The 17491-nt window shown below is 47.3% G+C and overlaps 1 protein-coding gene across 4 annotated transcripts in view; it reads left to right on the top strand.

Annotated features, from left to right (window-relative positions):
- Positions 1 to 17491, top strand: part of LOC147622111 (Eukaryotic translation initiation factor eIF2A family protein) — a 45165-nt gene that overhangs the window by 15906 nt on the left and 11768 nt on the right. For 3 of the 4 annotated variants that reach the window (XR_015269645.1, XM_086823203.1, XM_086823201.1), the window contains 9 exons: positions 11792 to 12026; positions 12185 to 12253; positions 12405 to 12506; positions 12654 to 12694; positions 12789 to 12966; positions 13080 to 13155; positions 13302 to 13365; positions 13506 to 13590; positions 13898 to 14001. Coding sequence is in view for 3 of the 4 variants with exons in the window: in XM_086823203.1 (XP_086679329.1) it covers positions 11792 to 12026; positions 12185 to 12253; positions 12405 to 12506; positions 12654 to 12694; positions 12789 to 12966; positions 13080 to 13155; positions 13302 to 13365; positions 13506 to 13590; positions 13898 to 14001 (954 nt within the window). In the remaining variant the exon portion in view is untranslated. The remainder of the gene's footprint in view (positions 1 to 11791; positions 12027 to 12184; positions 12254 to 12404; positions 12507 to 12653; positions 12695 to 12788; positions 12967 to 13079; positions 13156 to 13301; positions 13366 to 13505; positions 13591 to 13897; positions 14002 to 17491) is intronic. The other variant, XM_086823202.1, reaches the window with a different exon arrangement.

Raw genomic sequence — 17491 nt, 5'->3', positions numbered from 1 at the left:
GGCAGCAGCACGCCGGCGGGTAGCACTCGTTTTTTTGAGCTTTCGTTGTTTTTTTGAGTTTATTTTTTTTAAAAAAAAGTTTAAAACCCCCTTCTTTAAGATTTCAAGGTGTTTTATTTTTTTAAGAAACTAGAATATATATATCCATATATATATATATATATATATATATAACACAAAAGCAAAAGCCAAACATAGCTTTTGGGGACTTTTAGTTTTTGTAGAAACCTTTATAAACTCCCTTAAGTGGGCTTCTTGCCACACATCTCTCAAGTTTTCAAGCTCTCAAGCTCTCAAGTTCCCTTGCACTTTCATTGTGCAAAGATCGAATTTTCTCTCCACTTACCCTCTTCACAATGTCGACCCAAGAATTGGAGTTGGAGCCCCTTGTGGAACGCGAAGGCTTGCCGGCTACGGAAGGTACCGATGCCGATCTTTTTGACGATTTTGTGTCAAAATCATATTTCCAAGAGTTCAAAGTAGCTCTCGAAGCTTCTTCGTCGGAACGTCAGGCACAAATCGCAGCCCAGATGCAAGCTTTGCAGAACTCCATCGCTCTATTGACCACTACCCTCTCTACTTTATCGGGAATGGATACCTTGGCCTTTGCTTTAGGCCCCAACATTACTCCGGAACCGTTCGGGGGCGAGCAAAAGCAGCGCACCAAGGAGATCGTGGACACTTGGCTACATAAGTGGCAAGTTCACTTTCAGTTTCATCCATATGATGATGGAAAGAAGATACAGTTAATAGCAGGTTTCCTGTCCGGCAAAGCTTTGCTTTGGTGGAAGGAACTCAACCCTAAGCCAACGACTTAAGGACAATTCAAAGACGTCTTCAAGAAAGAATTCCTCAAGAAAGAGGATGATTATGATGTTGTTGCCCGGTTTTCAGCTTTGACCATGACCTCGCAGCACCTCACTTATGAGGTCTACCTCTAGAAGTTTAGGGACTTGCAGATGAAAGCTACAAAGATGGATCCCACTACTCTTTTGGGGTTCTTCGTAGCTGGTTTACCAGACTCATACCGATTACAGGTTAAAAATAACAAATGTAAAACATTGGACGAGGCCATTCATTCAGCTCGTATCTATGATGATACAATGGTCTCTTCCAAGTCAAAACCCGTTACCGAGCAGGGGAACAAGCATAAAAGAAAGTTCTCCGCACCTATGGCTAACACGACTGAAGGCAAGTCTTCGGACCAACCTTCGAAGAATTCAAGTTCGACACCAGTAAAGAAGAAACGACTCCTTAGGGCTTTAAAGCTCAAGAAGAAAGGACGTTGTTTTATCAGCGAAGAAAAAGGACACGTGTAACGAGTGCCCAAAGCAAAAGGGTACCAAGACAAACGCAGGACCCAAGCCCAAGGCAGCTAACCAGTTGTCTTTGACAGGTACGTCAATTACTGTACTTTCTCGCCCTAGTACTTGTTTTGATTGTCTGTTCCATTCTAAAGTATTTGGCTTGCATGATCTTCTCCGAGTTTATGGAGAAGTGAATGGCCATAAGATTCACATTCTTCTAGACCCTGGCAGCTCACACGACTTTGTTAACTACAAACTTGTGCAGAAATTGAGTCTTGATACGACACCCAACGATCATACCTATGAGGTACGCTTACCTGCGGGAAGGCAAGTATGGGATCGAAAGGTGGAGATGCTTCCAATCCAGATTCAGGACTACAAAGATACTCTGGAATGCTATGTTATGTACCTAGAGAATGTAGACTTGTTATTAGGGATTGAGTGGTTTAAGACTCTTCAAGTCTAGATAGATTGGTCTAGTCATATTTTTTCTTTTCAGCATAGGGACACCCAGTATAGTATTTTAGGTGATTGTATTTATCCCTCTCAGGGACCTCTTGTAAATACAATTGATTTTGGAAATATAATGGATTCTTCTTTGTATACCGCTTTCCATTGTGTATTGATTCCACTTTCTTCCTTTCTCATCCCTTCTTTGGATGTAAATGAATTAAGTGTGTTTGAAAGCAAAGAATTACAGAAGATACTTGATTCGTTTCAAGATGTATTTTCTAAGGAACTGCCATCGGGTTTACCACCTGAACGGGCAGTAGATCATCGTATTGACTTGATCCCTGGTGCTCATCCTGTCAGTATTCCACCTTACATTTGAGAATGGGCCAGATCCGTCCAAGTAAATCACTTGGTGCACTTGTGTTGCTTAGGAGAAAGAAGGACAATACTTGGAGAATGTGTATAGACTACAAGAGATTGAACAAGCTGACCATTAAGAACCGTTATCCTCTCCCTAGATCAGATGACCTGATTGAACGGTTAGCAGGAGCGAAATATTTCACGAAGATAGATTTACGTATTGGCTATCACTAGATACGTATTCATGAAAGGCATGTCGAAAGAACCGCCTTTCGGACTAGGTATGGCCATTACGAGTTTCTCGTATTACCTTTTGGGTTAACCAATGCTCCAGCCACTTTCCAGCAAATGATGAACGATCTTTTTCGTGAACATTTGGGGAAGTTTGTGGTGGTGTTCCTGGATGATATTTTGATATATAGCCATACTCTTGAGGATCATGTCAGACACCTCACGATTGTCTTATCTATTTTAAGACAGAATCGACTATATGCTAAGTTAAGTAAATGTGAGTTCTTTATGACCGACATCATTTACTTGGGACACAAGATCACTCGAGATGGAATGAGCATTGACTATGACCGAGTTCAGAAGGTTTTGGACTGGCCTATACCGGGAACAGTGAAACAACTTCGTTTTTTTCTCGGTTTTGTTGTTTTTCTTCAGAAATCCGTGCAGGAGTACTCTCAGCTCACACTACCGATGACTGACTTATTGAAAGGTCGTGGACGTAAGACGTAAGTCAAATCAGCCTATCACTTGGAATAACGATTTGGATATGGCCTTCAGACTTTTGAAAGATAAAGTCAAGGAAGCACCTATCTTAGCATTACCCGATCCTAGTCGGCCTTATGTTCTTGAAACTGATGCCAGTGACTATGCTATCGGGGCTGCACATACATTGATGGGTTTTTGGTGTTCCAAGATCCCTTTTCAAGGGAAAGTCTTTGTTTGGCGGGTGTTGGTGGGAGGTTTGCCTACAGGGGATCAATTGTGTAGGAGGAAGCTTGCAGCAGGACTTTGTGTTTTTTGCACCACTTGCCCAGAGAATAGCTGCCATTTATTTATGCATTACGTGGTTGCTAAACGTGTTTGGGATTTTGTTTCCCCAGCTTGGTGGTCCATTGCACACACACATGTTTCGGTTAGGGATTGGGTTTTTAGCAATCTTCTGGGTGCAATAGTGGAGGCTGCACTTGTGGATTTGTTTCATTTCTTTAGGTGGATTGGCTTGTGGCACATATTGCTCACCTGAAATGCATTCATCTTCGATGGCCAATCGGGTATACAGGGCCATATTGGATGAATTTGGGGCTTGCTGTTGTGGCAGCTTTCGGCCATGGTAGGCGGAGAGTTGGCCGCTTCTTGGATTCGGATTGTCCGCACAGTTCCATTGCGTCCATAGTTGATAGAGGATTTTTTCTTGGTGGCATCGTCACTGCACGGGAAAATGTATTGGTTGTCTGGATTGTCTACTATTTTTGTCCCCTCTCCTCCCTTTTTTTGAGTTTGTTTGTGTTCTAGCCCAACTGTTGGCCATGAGGCCTGTGTACATTACCTTTGCATAATATTACGTTCTTACCTTTACGAAAAGAGAGAGAGAGAGAGAGAGAGATTTTGTTAACGTCTTCCAAAAGACCGAACTTGGCCTGAACTAAAAAGCTGAATCTGGGTGTGCAATAAGTACAATGAGTGGGGGAGGGGATGGAGCTCTACTACTAGGAGAATGCATAGCTATATGCATGGAGTATACAATCATGATATGCAACCTAGCTAGCTCCATCTTGTACCATACTGGGGGTATAAAATGGTATACATCAATGAAGGGGGTGTCCACAGCTCCCTCAAGAACATGCCTGGGTTTGCTCTGAAGCAAGCCAGTCGCTCCGCACCCTCTCTGTGAAACTGAGCTCTGATCTCTGTCATCTCTCTTTGGTATAGGCGTGGTGTCCGAAAGCCGGGTGTCCTCTGTCTCTTGTGGGCTCTGAGTGTCTCTGCTCTCTGGAGAGTAATTCCCTGCTGTGTAGGGGCTGGGAGTGGGGGCCAGTCGCTCCGCACCCTCTCTGTGAAACTGAGCTCTGATCTCTGTCATCTCTCTCTGGTATAGGCGTGGTGTCCGAAAGCCGGGTGTCCTCTGTCTCCTGCGGGCTCTGAGTATCTGCTCTCTGGAGAGTAATTCCCTGCTGTGTAGGGACTGGGAGTGTAACACGCGGAAGCTATGGGAGTCTTCTTTTAGCCCTAAACACTCTTGGAAACCATCTGATGCAAAACATAGATATAGAGAGAGAGTAGAGAGAGAGAGATGTGCTAGAAATTCAATATATTCATATGGTACAAAAAGGTACCCTAATCTACAACCATAGGCTGCCTTACATAAAAGGTGGTAAACACCAAAATCTCCTAGTCTAGACCCACACCCAAAGTGGGAGTGAATGAATAGAATGAGGAGCCTCTTTGCCTATTTATAGGCCTTTGGTTTTGCTTGGGGAATTGACCGACATCATCTTTAGGTCATCTCCAAGTCCCCACTACTGCCAAATCAACACTGTGTGCTCCAACTTCTGGTTCTATCGGGTTCATACTCTATATCTGGCTGCCTCTTCTGGACCAGCATCTGAGAATGTCCATGGCATCTTTCATGCACATGACAGGGAGTGGGGTGGATCTCTGAAAAAATGTAGTAATCTGTGTCTGTTGTCCCCCCTCTGGAGCTGTTTAAGCCTGTAATGATGTCTCTCTGTGACGCTGTATGTCTAGAATGAATCTCCCCAGTATGCGCTGGTCTGCTGCCTGGCGTAGGGAATGTGGCTCTCTGAATAAAATGGGATCTCTCTCTCTGATGGCTGTATATGCTCTGCATTTGCATACTTAATGCTTCTCACTCTCCACCTCCTCTCTGCACAATCTGCATACCCTCTCCTCTCGGGGGATTCGTGCTGCTCTGCCAGTCTCGATCTCCAATCGATGTGATGATACTCTAAGCTGACCAATAGCTACTCAGGAGCCGTGTGGTAAAAGGCCCTCCATGCATCTAGGCCTCTCTATAAATCCATCATCAGTGATACTCATGAAGTGATCTCTGTATAGTATAGCATCTTCGGTGGAAGAGGCTGTGTAGGCAATATCCATGTCTCTCGTGTATAGAGCTGCCATAGGTCGTGTCTCAATACTCTGTTCCTCTCACTATGAGAGAGACGGATATGTGGTGCATCCCTGTCATACTAGAATGGTGGTAGATGATCCATGTCTAGGCCATGCTGTGAGAACCAATGTGTGACTTGTGCATACCATGATCCTCTGTCTCCTGCCTCAGCCAGTTGTCTAGATGCCTCAAAAGCTCTGTATGACAATCTGTCCTGTGGCATTTCTCTGAATCTGTCTAGCAGGCATATAGTCTGGAATATGACCTCTACCATCATAGGAGGCGCAACAAACTCTGCTCGGATAATGTCATGAGGTACTGACGGTTTGCTGTGTATCATGCGTGCCATCATGAGGGCCTGTGGTCTCTCTATCTGTGTCCACCAATGGGTAGCAAGGCCTGGCGCCCATACCGCTACTCCATACATCAATGCTGGTGTGACTAATGTGTCAAATAGCCACCCCTTCGTCTGGGGCTCCTGAAAATGCGCCTGGTGGCACTGTCTCACTAGCATAGCCAATGTTGCATATCCCCATGTCAATCTAGCTCTGGCTGTTGAACCCATGGTGAAGCGCGTGGCTGCTGCAGAGAAGGTAACCCCTAGGTACACGTATGATGTCACCACCTCCACCTGGCGTCCTGCGATAGTGAATGTCAGCTGACTCCTTCCCTGTCTCGATGTATGAAAGACCATAACCTTGGTTTTCCCAAGGTTCACAGTAAGACCCCTCTGTGTGCAGAAATCATCGAGTGCACGTTGATGCTGTTGTAGACCTCCTGGAGACTCAGACACTAATACAATATCATCAGCATAAAGCATAATATGTAGTGAGGTACCTGCTAGATCAACTCCATCTCCGCCTCCCCGTGTAATGAAGTCAGCCACCTCATCAATGTATGCCCCATGTCATATCTGCTGGTATGCCAAGAGACTGCAGGTGCTGAAAGAGCCTCTCTCGTGGTACTGTGTCAAATGCCTTGCGGAAATCCACAAAGCAGCAATAGAGCTTTCTCTTCCTCACTCTGGCCTGATCAATCATACATCTCAAAGTAAATACATGGTCAGTGGTAGAGAAAGCTCTCCTGAAGCCTGCCTGCCGTGATGAGCGTAAACCTGCTCGCTCAGCATATAAGCTAAGCTCTTGCTTCAACACTGCACCATAGAGTTTGGCCTATGAGAGAGAGAGATATTAAGCGTCTACTAAAGACCCAATGGGCCTATGAGACCAAAATGGTACAATAATGTCCATGGCATATCCCATCATGGAATGGAAAATAAAACAGAATGAAAACATAAATATAGCTATCTCACTGGGGTGATACAAAACTGTCCATGGAAACTCGTCATGGAATACTAAGAACATAAGAACATGGGAGTAACATCAGCTCCGAGTAGATGGTATACCACTCTCCAAAATGTCAAGCATGGGGTTGACGAGTATGGGGGGGGGTCAAGGGCGTCGGGCACGTTGAAGTGCAGAGGCTCGGTCCGAGGGAACTCCTCTCGGGCGAGGTAGGTCCAGAGCAGCTCGTGGAGGGTCCGCAAGATCCACTATGTCGGTGTCCTCCACCTCCTGGGTCCGGAAGAAACTGGTGATGGTTGGCTGCTGAGGGAGGGGGCGGGGTGGCTGGGGCCTGTGTCTCAAGAAGGTATCCCTGTGTCTGCGGAGCTCGAGCAGGAAGAGGCCTAGGCAACGCTGGTCCTGGAAGTCAATGATCTTGGAGAGTGGACCGAATCCCTCACGAAATAGACAGTGAAACCTCTCGCGGATCTCATAGTATACTGGGCAGCGCAGAGCCCATATACTGAGAACCAAGTGGAAACTAGTGCATACCATACTTCAGAGTGCCCCTCAAGTGCTAGCTGTCTGGAGGACTCTAGGGCAAGCCTCGGGTACCTATGGGGATCCATGTGATTGATGCGATGAAGGTACGTGACTGTCTGGAAGAGTGCCTCCACTACCATCGGGGCTGTAGCAAACTCTGCCTGGATAATCTGGTGTGGGACTGATGGTTTGCCGCGGATCATACGGGAGAACATCATGACTTGGGGCCTCTCAACTCGCTGCGAATCCTCATCGGATAAATCTGGCCCCCAGATAGCTGCTCCATACATCAAGGCTGGTGTGACGAGGGTGTCAAAAAGCCAGCCCTTCGTCCTGGGCTCCTGGAAATGTGCTTGGAAGCACTGCCGCTCAAGTAAGCTCAAGGCTGTATATCCGAGTAGATGGTATACCACCCTCCAAAATATCAAGCATGGGGCTAATGAGTATGGCTAAGAGGTCTCCCTCAGCTATGTCACGTGGAAAGGTAGCTCGATGGCGGTGGAGCATGTCCTGGATTTGGAGTTGATGAGGTGATCGACGGCCGGGGGGTCGGGGGTGTCAGGCATGCTGGAGTGCGGAGAGAGAGAGATAGATTAAGCGTCTGCTAAAGGACCAATGGGCCTATGAGACCAAAGTGATACAATAATGTCCATGGCATATCTCATCATGGAATGGAAAATAAAACAGAAAGAAAACATAAACATAGCTATCTCACTGGGGTGATACAAAACTGTCCATGGAAACTCATCATGGAATACTAAGAACATAGAAACATGAGAGCAACATCAGCTTCGAGTAGATGGTATACCACTCTCCAAAATATCAAGCATGCGGCTAATGAGTATGGCTGAGAGGTCTCCCTCAGCTATGTCACGTGGAAAGGTAGCTCAATGGTGGCAGAGCATGTCCTGGATCTGGAGTTGATGAGGTGATCGTGGCCGAGGGCATCGGGCACGCTGGAGTGCAGAGGCTTGGTCCGAGGTAACTCCTCTCGGGCGAGGTAGGTCCAAACCAGCTCGTGGAGGGTCCACAAGATCCACTATGTCGGTGTCCTCCACCTCCTGGGTCCGGAAGAAACTGGTGATGGTTGGTTGGCGAGGGAGGGGGTGGGGTGGCTGGGGCTTAAGCTCTCTCAAGAAGGTGTCCCTATGTCTGCGGAGCTTAAGAAGGAAGAGGCCTAGGCAACACTGGTCCTGGAAGTCAATGATCCTGGAGAGTGGACCAAATCCCTCATGAAATAGACAGTGAAACCTCTCACGGATCTCATAGTATACTGGGCAGCGGCATATGTAATGCTCCTCCGTCTCAACCTTTGTGTGGCATAATCGGCAGATCCTCTCTTCTCTTGGTCTCCGTATGAGCTTCCTGGCTCTAAAGATGCGCTCAGCTCTACCTGTCTCCACTCTGAGGCGGTGGGATGAAACCCGTATCTGCCAATCGCAATCTGCATGGCATGGGACATGTGAACACTCAAGTAGCTAGCCTGCTAGATGAATCCATCCTCAGTGAGTGTGAGGAAGTGATCTTCGTGGGGAGCTCCAGAGGTGTGATCCATGTGCAATGGGTGTAGAGGCTGAGAAGATCTAACCGGATAACCCGGTTGGTATCCTGGTGAGAGAGCCGGAGAAAAGGGGAGTCCAAACTGTACTGAAGGGGGGTAGGCGGTCCATGCGAAGCCCATATACTGAGAACCAAGTGGAAACTAATGCATACCATACTCCAGAGTGGCCCTCAAGAGAGCCCCAAGAGGTACATCACAGGAGATTTCCAACACTATTGGGGTGAAACAGGGCTGCCCTCTATCACCCACTCTTTTCGGCCTCTACATTGATGAGATCTTGAGCTTCATTGACAGATTAGGCGGGGCTGGTCCCACATTGCAAGCATATTGATCCCCATACTACTTTATGCAGATGTCATCGTCCTCCTCTCAGACTCAGCCGAGGGGCTTCAGAGACAGTTGGATGCCTTACATGACTTTTGCACTCAACGGGACCTCTCTGTTAACCTTCGTAAAACCAAGGTAATGGTCTTCAATACCTCTCGCCTCTTCACATCCACATTGAGATTCACATATAGAGGGGATCCTGTGGAGATTGTCTCATCCTATGTCTACCTTGGTGTCACTTTCAATGGCCCACGCTTTACCATGGTTCTTGCAACACATGCCAGAGTGACATGAGGATATGCAACCTTGAGCTTACTTGAGCGGCAGTGCTTCCAGGCACATTTCCAGGAGCCCAGGACGAAGGGCTAGCTTTTTGACACCCTCGTCACACCAACCTTGATGTATGGAGCAGCTTTCTGGGGCCAGATTTATCCGATGAGGATTGGATGACGGGCTCATAGAGGGTGATGATGCTCCAAACCATGTCAGATGGGACTCTGATCTCTTGTAGACGGTGTAGGAGGCGGGCTCGGGGTACAATATCAAAAGCTTTGCGGAAATCCACAAAGCAACATACATCCTCTGATGTCATGCTCTACCCTCCTCAATGATGGCATGGAGGGTGAAGATGTGGTCAAGGGTAGAATAGCTCCTCTGAAAGCTAGCCTGTCCTGACGCTCTGCATCCCTGGCTCTCTGCAAATGAACTGAGCTCCGCCTCTAGCAGTGATCCATAGAGTTTGGCCAATGTGTAGCCAATCATGATCGTCCTGTAGTTATTAGGATCAAGTGGATCTCCGGCTTTGAGGATGGGGCTGATGGTGTTGGTGGACCAAGAGGGTGGAAATCCTTCACAAAGGGCTCTATTGAACATGTAGGTTAGTAGGGGTGTCAGGGTATCATCGGCATGCGAGATGTACTTGTGGCATTGAGTCCCTCATGATCTTGGGCTTGCCCATTGCGTAGTCTACGAATGGCCTTGAGGACCATGCCCTTTGTGAAGAAGGTGGTGGTGGTGGGACGGGGATCTGGTGGTGCGGGTAGGGGTGGCTGATGGGGGATATGATAGAGGGAGCGTGCATAGGAGTGCCATGTGTCCGGGCAGGTGATAGGTGTGGGAGGGCAATGTTCTTGGATTTTCCTCCAGGCCTCTTTGCAATTCGGCCCTAAGAAAAGTCGGTATAACTCATCCTCTTTCCGAGCATAGAACTCCCGTTTCTTGCATTGGGTGAGCCGTTGAGAAATCCGTTGCGCTTGGCGCTTCGTGATTTGCCCAATCCGTACCTCATGCTTAAGACGGGAGCGTGTGGCCCGGCATTCGTCATCATACCAGCAGTTCTGGGGCATGGAACCGCAAGGTGGCTTGGCGGTAGACCGCCGCGTGCAAATCAAAGAAGCGGTGGCGGATGTGTGGAGTATGGTGGTGAGCTGTGATGTGAGGGTGGATAGGGGGACAGTAGGTTGCACATCCTGGAGTTGGTGGTAGATGTCGTTGGAGTAAACAAGGTCAAGCTCGTGATCAAAAAGGACTTGAGTGTAATGTGAGATGGGGGGTGGTGGTGGAGGGACGGGTTGTGTGCACGTAAGAGTGAAAGAGAGGTAGGCATGGTCAGCTTCAAAAGGGGGTGGCGGGATGGAGAAGTCGGGGAGAAGGTGTGCCAAAGCCGGAGATCCCATAAGGTAGTCCACGGTGCTAGTACCTCTTGAGTGAGAGAAGGAGGTGAGGGCGCCGGAGGAGGGCCATCGGGACATCCCGTTATAGATAACGAGACCATGTATAGCTCCCAGCTCTAAGAAATATCTCCCATACACTGTGACCTCCTCACGGTCCTGTGATGATCGCTGCAGCCCTATGTCACTGATGTCCAGCTCCTGTAGTCTGATAGGGTCGTCTAGATCGAGTAGTGGGACCTGCTGACCTCCCGTCCTGGTGTTGAAATCCCCGAGCAGGAGGACTTCCCCCAGCTGTGAGAACTCCGTGATATCCCCATGTAATGTTAAGTACGGTGACTGGCCATGCTGTGCGGTGTAAGGGGAGTGGCGTGGTGCAAAATAACACACAGCAATGTGGATGACTTTGTCACTGCTAAGTTGTAGCCGCACCCAAAGATACCGTGCATCCTCGTCCTTTCGGATGATGCCTAGAATTTGTTGGAGATGGGATCTAAAAGGACAGCTACCCGTCAAGAGCCACGTACTCCTGATGTGCGGGTCTCGCCTCGGAAAGCTCACTCCCACTCATACCCGGCTATGTATGGTAAGCCCCTCTTAGGGCTTTGATGAGTCTTTGTATAAAAAATGACATCCCTGCCTATGAGAATCTCGCTCAAGCCTCCTGGATTCGACCATAGCATGCCATTGCAGTTTCATACTGCTAACCTCAGGTGTTTGGTCTTATAGACCCCGCGTCCCTATTTGGGACGGCGCTCAGTGATAATGACCCTACCATCTCTGTAGAGAGAGAAATGAAATGAAATGAAATGTTATATTAACGTCTTCAAAAGGCCAAAGTGACCTATGAGACCAAAGTTACAACCATGTGACATCTGATACACTATCTGGAAAAGAAAAGAAAGAACTGAAGTTAAGTATATAGCCCTACAATACATCAGTAGGGAGCATCCGGAAGCAGCAACTAGGGAGAGTGGGAAGCTAATGCTACTAGTCAAAATGGGGTACATGGATACATGAATACATGAATATGGGGGAGCACAAAAGTGACAGTGAGTACAACAGTATATGGCTGGAGAGAGAGAGAGAGAGAGAGAGAGAGAGAGAGAGAGAGAGAGAGAGGATTCCTACTTGCTTCATTTCAGGGCTCACCAGCGAGTGTATGCATTTATGACCGGGAGAAAGTTCGTCAAGGTGATGCAGTGGCTCGTCGAAGTTTCTACAAGTCCTCTAGTGCTCGGTTGCTTTGGAATCACGGATCTACAGGACTTTTAGTTTTGGCACAATCAGATGTTGACAAGACCAATCAAAGTTATTATGGGGAGGCACGACTGCACTATCTTAGGAGTAATGGAAGCCATGAGGGATCTGTACCTTTAAGTGAGATTCTCATCATTCTTAGAACTTTGTAGATTTTCCCCTATCATTTGTTGGCTCTTTTTTTGTTGTTTGTTTTGAGTAGTATGCAACTTGTTAAGTTTGGGCATAGTCCGTTCTTACCATTTAGTTTGCTTTAGCTCAAGTTTCAAGCTTTACAGGTAAGGACGGACCTGTACACGATGTTCAATGGTCTCCGACAGGCACAGAGTTTTTGGTTGTGTATGGATGTATCCACTATAACTGGTTCCAATGGCTCGTTTGTACAAAACAGTCATGGTTTGCTTTGATTTTGGGTTGGTGGTTAGATTGATGTCGCAAATAAACTGTCATTGATATTACAAGATTTTTTGTCGTTCGGATTCCTTAATGTGGAAACAGTTATGCCTGCATGTGCAACCTTATTTGATGACAAGTGTAGAGTCCTCTACAGTTTCAAGAGTGGACCCTACAACACGGTCCGATGGAACCCACATGGGAGATGTATCCTGTAAGGGATGGAAGCATTGGTGTTTACTCATGTTATGATGATGTTATGATGGTTAGACTAACCTTAATTGAGAAATCTTTCATATCTTGGTGTGTGAAAACCTCTATGTGGTCCTTGTTTTGTTTACATTGTTCTTCTAGTTTTGTGTTTGGCTGGCTTCGGCAATCTCCCTGGAGACATGGTGGGTTCATTATTATTTGTTTTCTTCCTAAAAAAGTCTATATTCACATGTTTTTTTTTTGCATTGGACTTCTCCTTATTGTGTTTCTATGCAGATGTTTTGGGAGCGGACAGGCTTGAACTGTCTGGGAAGTACAAGAGCAGAGTGCTCAGTTACCAGTGAATGGTCAGCTGACGGTAGATACTTTTTGACGGCAACAACAGCTCCTCGTTTGCAAGTAGATAATGGGTACTTTACCCTAGTCTACTTATTGAATTTGGTGCTTGTTTTTTGTGAGTACATTAGCACTGAATCGACGAGAATCCCTTTCTTTGATGGGGCTTTTGAAAAGACCCAAGTAGTAAGCCTTCAAAGGCGCTCTGAAGTTTTGCTGTTGATTTTTTAGCATGGAGGGGTGCGTGGTTTATGAAAATCTTTGCCCATTTCCTATGGTTGTTGAAGGGTTTCTCAATTTTTTGCAGGTGAAATAGGGAGCCTTCTTTCTCACATTGCACATCAGCTCACATGCATGCATGCATGTTGGTTTAGAAGCCGACATGCATGCATGCATTCCATAGATGATGTGTTGATGCCCTAATGTAATTGGCTTCGATTGGGAAAATTTCAGGATAAAAATCTTCAAATATGATGGCTCTCTTTACTTTGAAAAGAAGTATGACAAGCTATATCAGGTGTGGTTGCTTTAAAAAAAAAATAAAACAATCAGAAAATGTAGATCACCTAATTGTGGTCTTTTTGAACTAAGCTTGCATCTGCTTGTGCTTGTGTTTTTTTTTCTGCTTTGTAATTGCCTGTGAGGTGTGAGTTGCAGGCAGAATGGAGACCAGCCACCATCGGAGTTTATGAAGATAGACCAGCTTCTCCACCGATTGGCAAGGATAAGAAAACAAACAAAGGTCTTCCCTTCTTTTAATACCTCAATTTTAGAACCGTGATGCAATTATATGGAACAATAGAACAGAGGAGGGGCCTGATTGGGCATGTTTGGCTGCCCACATCTGGTTTGCTGGTCCTAACGCAGCCTGTCTATCAGACCAACCTTCCATAGAGGTACATGGGACAGCATGAGTAGTGACGCCCAAATGCTTTGTCATTTGTTTGATACATTATGGAGGGTTGAAGTAGAGGAAAGACATACTTTTTTGATGAATGGAATGCTCATAAGAGTTGACATGCATGCTGATTTGCTTTGTGCTTTGACAGGGGCAAAGGTTGGAATTGCTTTAAGCAAACCTGCAGCAGCTACATCGAAGCCCACGGCATATCAAGCTCCGCATGCGAAAGCTGCTGCTGCTATTAGGGCTCAGGTATGTGTGTGAGAGAGAGAGAGAGTAAAACATTAACATCTATGAAAGGCCCAAAGGGTCTATAAGACCAAAAGGTGATACAATATTGCCATGGAAAGAAAATAACCAAAAGAGAAAAACAAATGCTGCCAATGCCTGTGGTATAAGTGCATGGCACCATGTGAGTGGGAGCCTCGCAACAACGATCAGCTGATGGTGAACCATCCTTGGCCAGTACAGATCTGATGGCTGAAAGGATGTCTAGCCTCTGTGATGGGAGTCTGCCTTGACATCGGAGAGCATCCTGGATCTGCATCTGGTGGGTGGAGGATCGTGATGCTCGGGGCTGGGGATGTCTCGCCTGTAGTATAGATCGGGCCCTTTCACTAGCAACCCTCCTGGGTGCATGGGACCGAGGGGTCGTGTGTCTGAATGGTGGACCGTGGCCTCTGTGGTATGGGGGTGTATGTCAAAGAAATGTGATGATAGTCTGAGATGAGTCCTGCTGAGTCTGTCTCTCGGAGGGTGCCTCAATATTGCCTCTCTATGGTGTCCGAGCTCCATGAGGATCATGCCTAGGCATCTCTGATCCTCATACTGCATCACCCGTGAGAGTAGACCGAAATCGCCTCAGTAGATCAAAATCGCCTCAGAGAAGAGGATAGAATCTCTCTCAGATCTCATAGTAGGCCAGGCATCTGAACATGCAGTGCTCCTCACCTTCCACCTCTCCTGTAGTGCATACCCTGCATATCCGGTCCTCCTAGTCTCCACTCTAAGGTAGTGAGAGGATACCCTGAGCTGACCAATCACTATCTACATGGCATGTGACATATGTGTCTGTCTGTACTCCGGGCTCTCAATGAATCCGTCTGGGTGTGGAAAAGTGACCCTATGTCGCTTAAAAGTTAAAAGTCTCCTGAATCTAGAGCTGGTGGGCGGAGTGGGGGCAGGGTCCTTGAGGTCAGCGCGCCAGGTTCACTGGAGTGTAGTGGCTCAATCCAAGATGACTCCAGAGTCCAGGGTGTGGCCTGGTAGAGGATAGTGCAGCCAAGACTCTGGGCTGCACTATGGGAGGTGGGTCGGCTGTCTGTGGCCTATCCTCTTGTGGTTGGAAGAAACGGGTGATGGTTGGCTGGAGGGGAAGTTGGCGGTGTCAGGGTTGGGACTCTTTGAGGAGTGACTTTCTGTGTCAATGGAGCTCAAGGAGGAAGAGTCTGAGGCAGTGCTGATCTGGATAGTCTATGATCCTAGCCAGAGGCCCAAGGACCTCTCTGAAAAGGCAATGAAATCTCTCCCGGATCTCATAGTATAGTGGGCAATGGCAAATGTAGTGCTCCTTTGACTCTTGCTGGTACAATCTGCAGATCTTATCCTCCTGGGGTATCCTCTCAGATCTCACTGTCTCTATCCGAAGGTGGTGTGAAGTTACCTGTAGTTGGCCTACTGCAATCCGCATGGCGTGTGACATGTATATATCAAGGTACCCTGGTCTCTGGACGAAACGTCTAACCCAAAGGGTCTATAAGACTAAAAAGTAGTACAATGTATCCATGACAAAGTACAGTCTTGGAAAAAAACTAGAAAAGAAACTAGCTATCTAGCAGAGTACAAGTAACCTTTGTATGATGCATGATGCTGAGAGAGAGAGAGAGAGAGAGAGAGAGAGAGAGAGAAAGAAAGAAAGATTTTATTAACGTCTTCCAAAAGACCGAACTCGGCCTATGAGACAAATCGGTGTACCTGTATGGGGTATCCTTTGTCATCCCAACAAAATGAAAAAGTACTGAACTAAAAAACTGAATCTGGGTGTGCAATGAGTGGGGGAGGGGATGGAGCTCTACTACTAGGAGAATGCAAAGCTATATGCATGGAGTATACAATCATGATATGCAACCTAGCTAGCTCCATCCTGTACCATACTGGGGGTATAAAATGGTATACATCAATGAAGGGGGTGTCCACAGCTCCCTGAAGAACATGCCTGGGTGTGCTCTGAGGCGAGCCAGTCGCTCCGCACCCTCTCTGTGAAACTGAGCTCTGATCTCTGTCATCTCTCTCTGGTATAGGCGTGGTGTCCGAAAGCCAGGTGTCCTGTGTCTCCTGCGGGCTTTGAATGTCTCTGATCTCTGGAGAGTAATTCCCTGTCGTGTAGGGGCTGGGAGTGGGATGGATCTCTGAAAAAATGTAGTAATCTGTGTCTGTCATCCCCCCTCTGGAGTTGTCTGAGCCTGTAATGATGTCTCTCTCTGGCGCTGTATGTCTAGAATGAATCTCCCCAGTATGCGCTGGTCTGCTGCCTCAAAGATCTGGCGTAGGGAATGTGGCTCTGTGAATAAAATGGGATATCTCTCTGTGATGGCTGTATATGCTCTGCATCTGCATACATAATGCTCCTCACTCTCCAGCTCCTCTCTGCACAATCTGCATACCCTCTCCTCTCCGGGGATCCGTTCTGCTCTGCTAGTCTCAATCTCCAATCGGTGTGATGAAACTCTAAGCTGACCAATAGCCACTTGGGAGCCGTGTGGTAAAAAGCCCTCCATGTATCTAGGCCTCTCTATAAATCCATCATCAGTGATACTCATGAAGTGATCTCTGTAGTATAGCATCTTCGGTGGAAGAGGCTATGTAGGCGATATCCATGTCTCTCGTGTATAGAGCTGCCATAGGTCCTGTCTCAATACTTTGTTCCTCTCACTATGAGAGAGACGGATATGTGGTGTATCCCTGTCATACTGGAATGGTGGTAGATGATCCATGTCTAGGCCATGCTGTGAGAACCAATGTGTGACCTGTGCATACCATGATCCTCTGTCTCCTGCCTCAGCCAGCTGTCTAGATGCCTCAAAAGCTCTGTATGACAATCTGTCCTGTGGCATCTCTCTGAATCTGTCTAGCAGGCATATAGTCTGAAATATGGCCTCTACCATCATAGGAGGCGCAGCAAACTCTGCTCGGATAATGTCATGAGATACTGACGGTTTGCTGCGTATCATGCGTGCCATCATGAGGGCCTGTGGTCTCTCTATCTGTGTCCACCAATGGGTAGCAAGGCATGGCGCCCATACCGCTGCTCCATACATCAATGCCGGTGTGACTAATGTGTCAAATAGCCACCCCTTCGTCCGGGGCCTGTGGTCTCTCTATCTGTGTCCACCAATGGGTAGCAAGGCCTGGCGTCCATACCGCTGCTCCATACATCAATGCCGGTGTGACTAATGCGTCAAATAGCCACCCCTTCGTCCGGGGCCTGTGGTCTCTCTGTCTGTGTCCACCAATGGGTAGCAAGGCCTGGCACCCATACCGCTGCTCCATACATCAATGCCGGTGTGACTAATGTGTCAAATAGCCACCCCTTCGTCCGGGGCTCCTGAAAATGCGCTTGGTGGCACTGTCTCTCTAGCATAGCCAATGTTGCATATCCCCGTGTCAATCTAGCTCTGGCTGCTGAACCCATGGTGAAGCGTGTGGCTGCTGCAGAGAAGGTAACCCCTAGGTACACGTATGA

This window comes from Cibotium barometz, chromosome 29 (genome assembly GCF_041138505.1).
Source record: "Cibotium barometz isolate CiBa-2024 chromosome 29, ASM4113850v1, whole genome shotgun sequence".
Lineage (NCBI taxonomy): Eukaryota > Viridiplantae > Streptophyta > Polypodiopsida > Cyatheales > Cibotiaceae > Cibotium > Cibotium barometz.
Note: the sequence above shows the minus strand (reverse complement) of the source record. Positions and strands in the feature narration are given on the sequence as shown.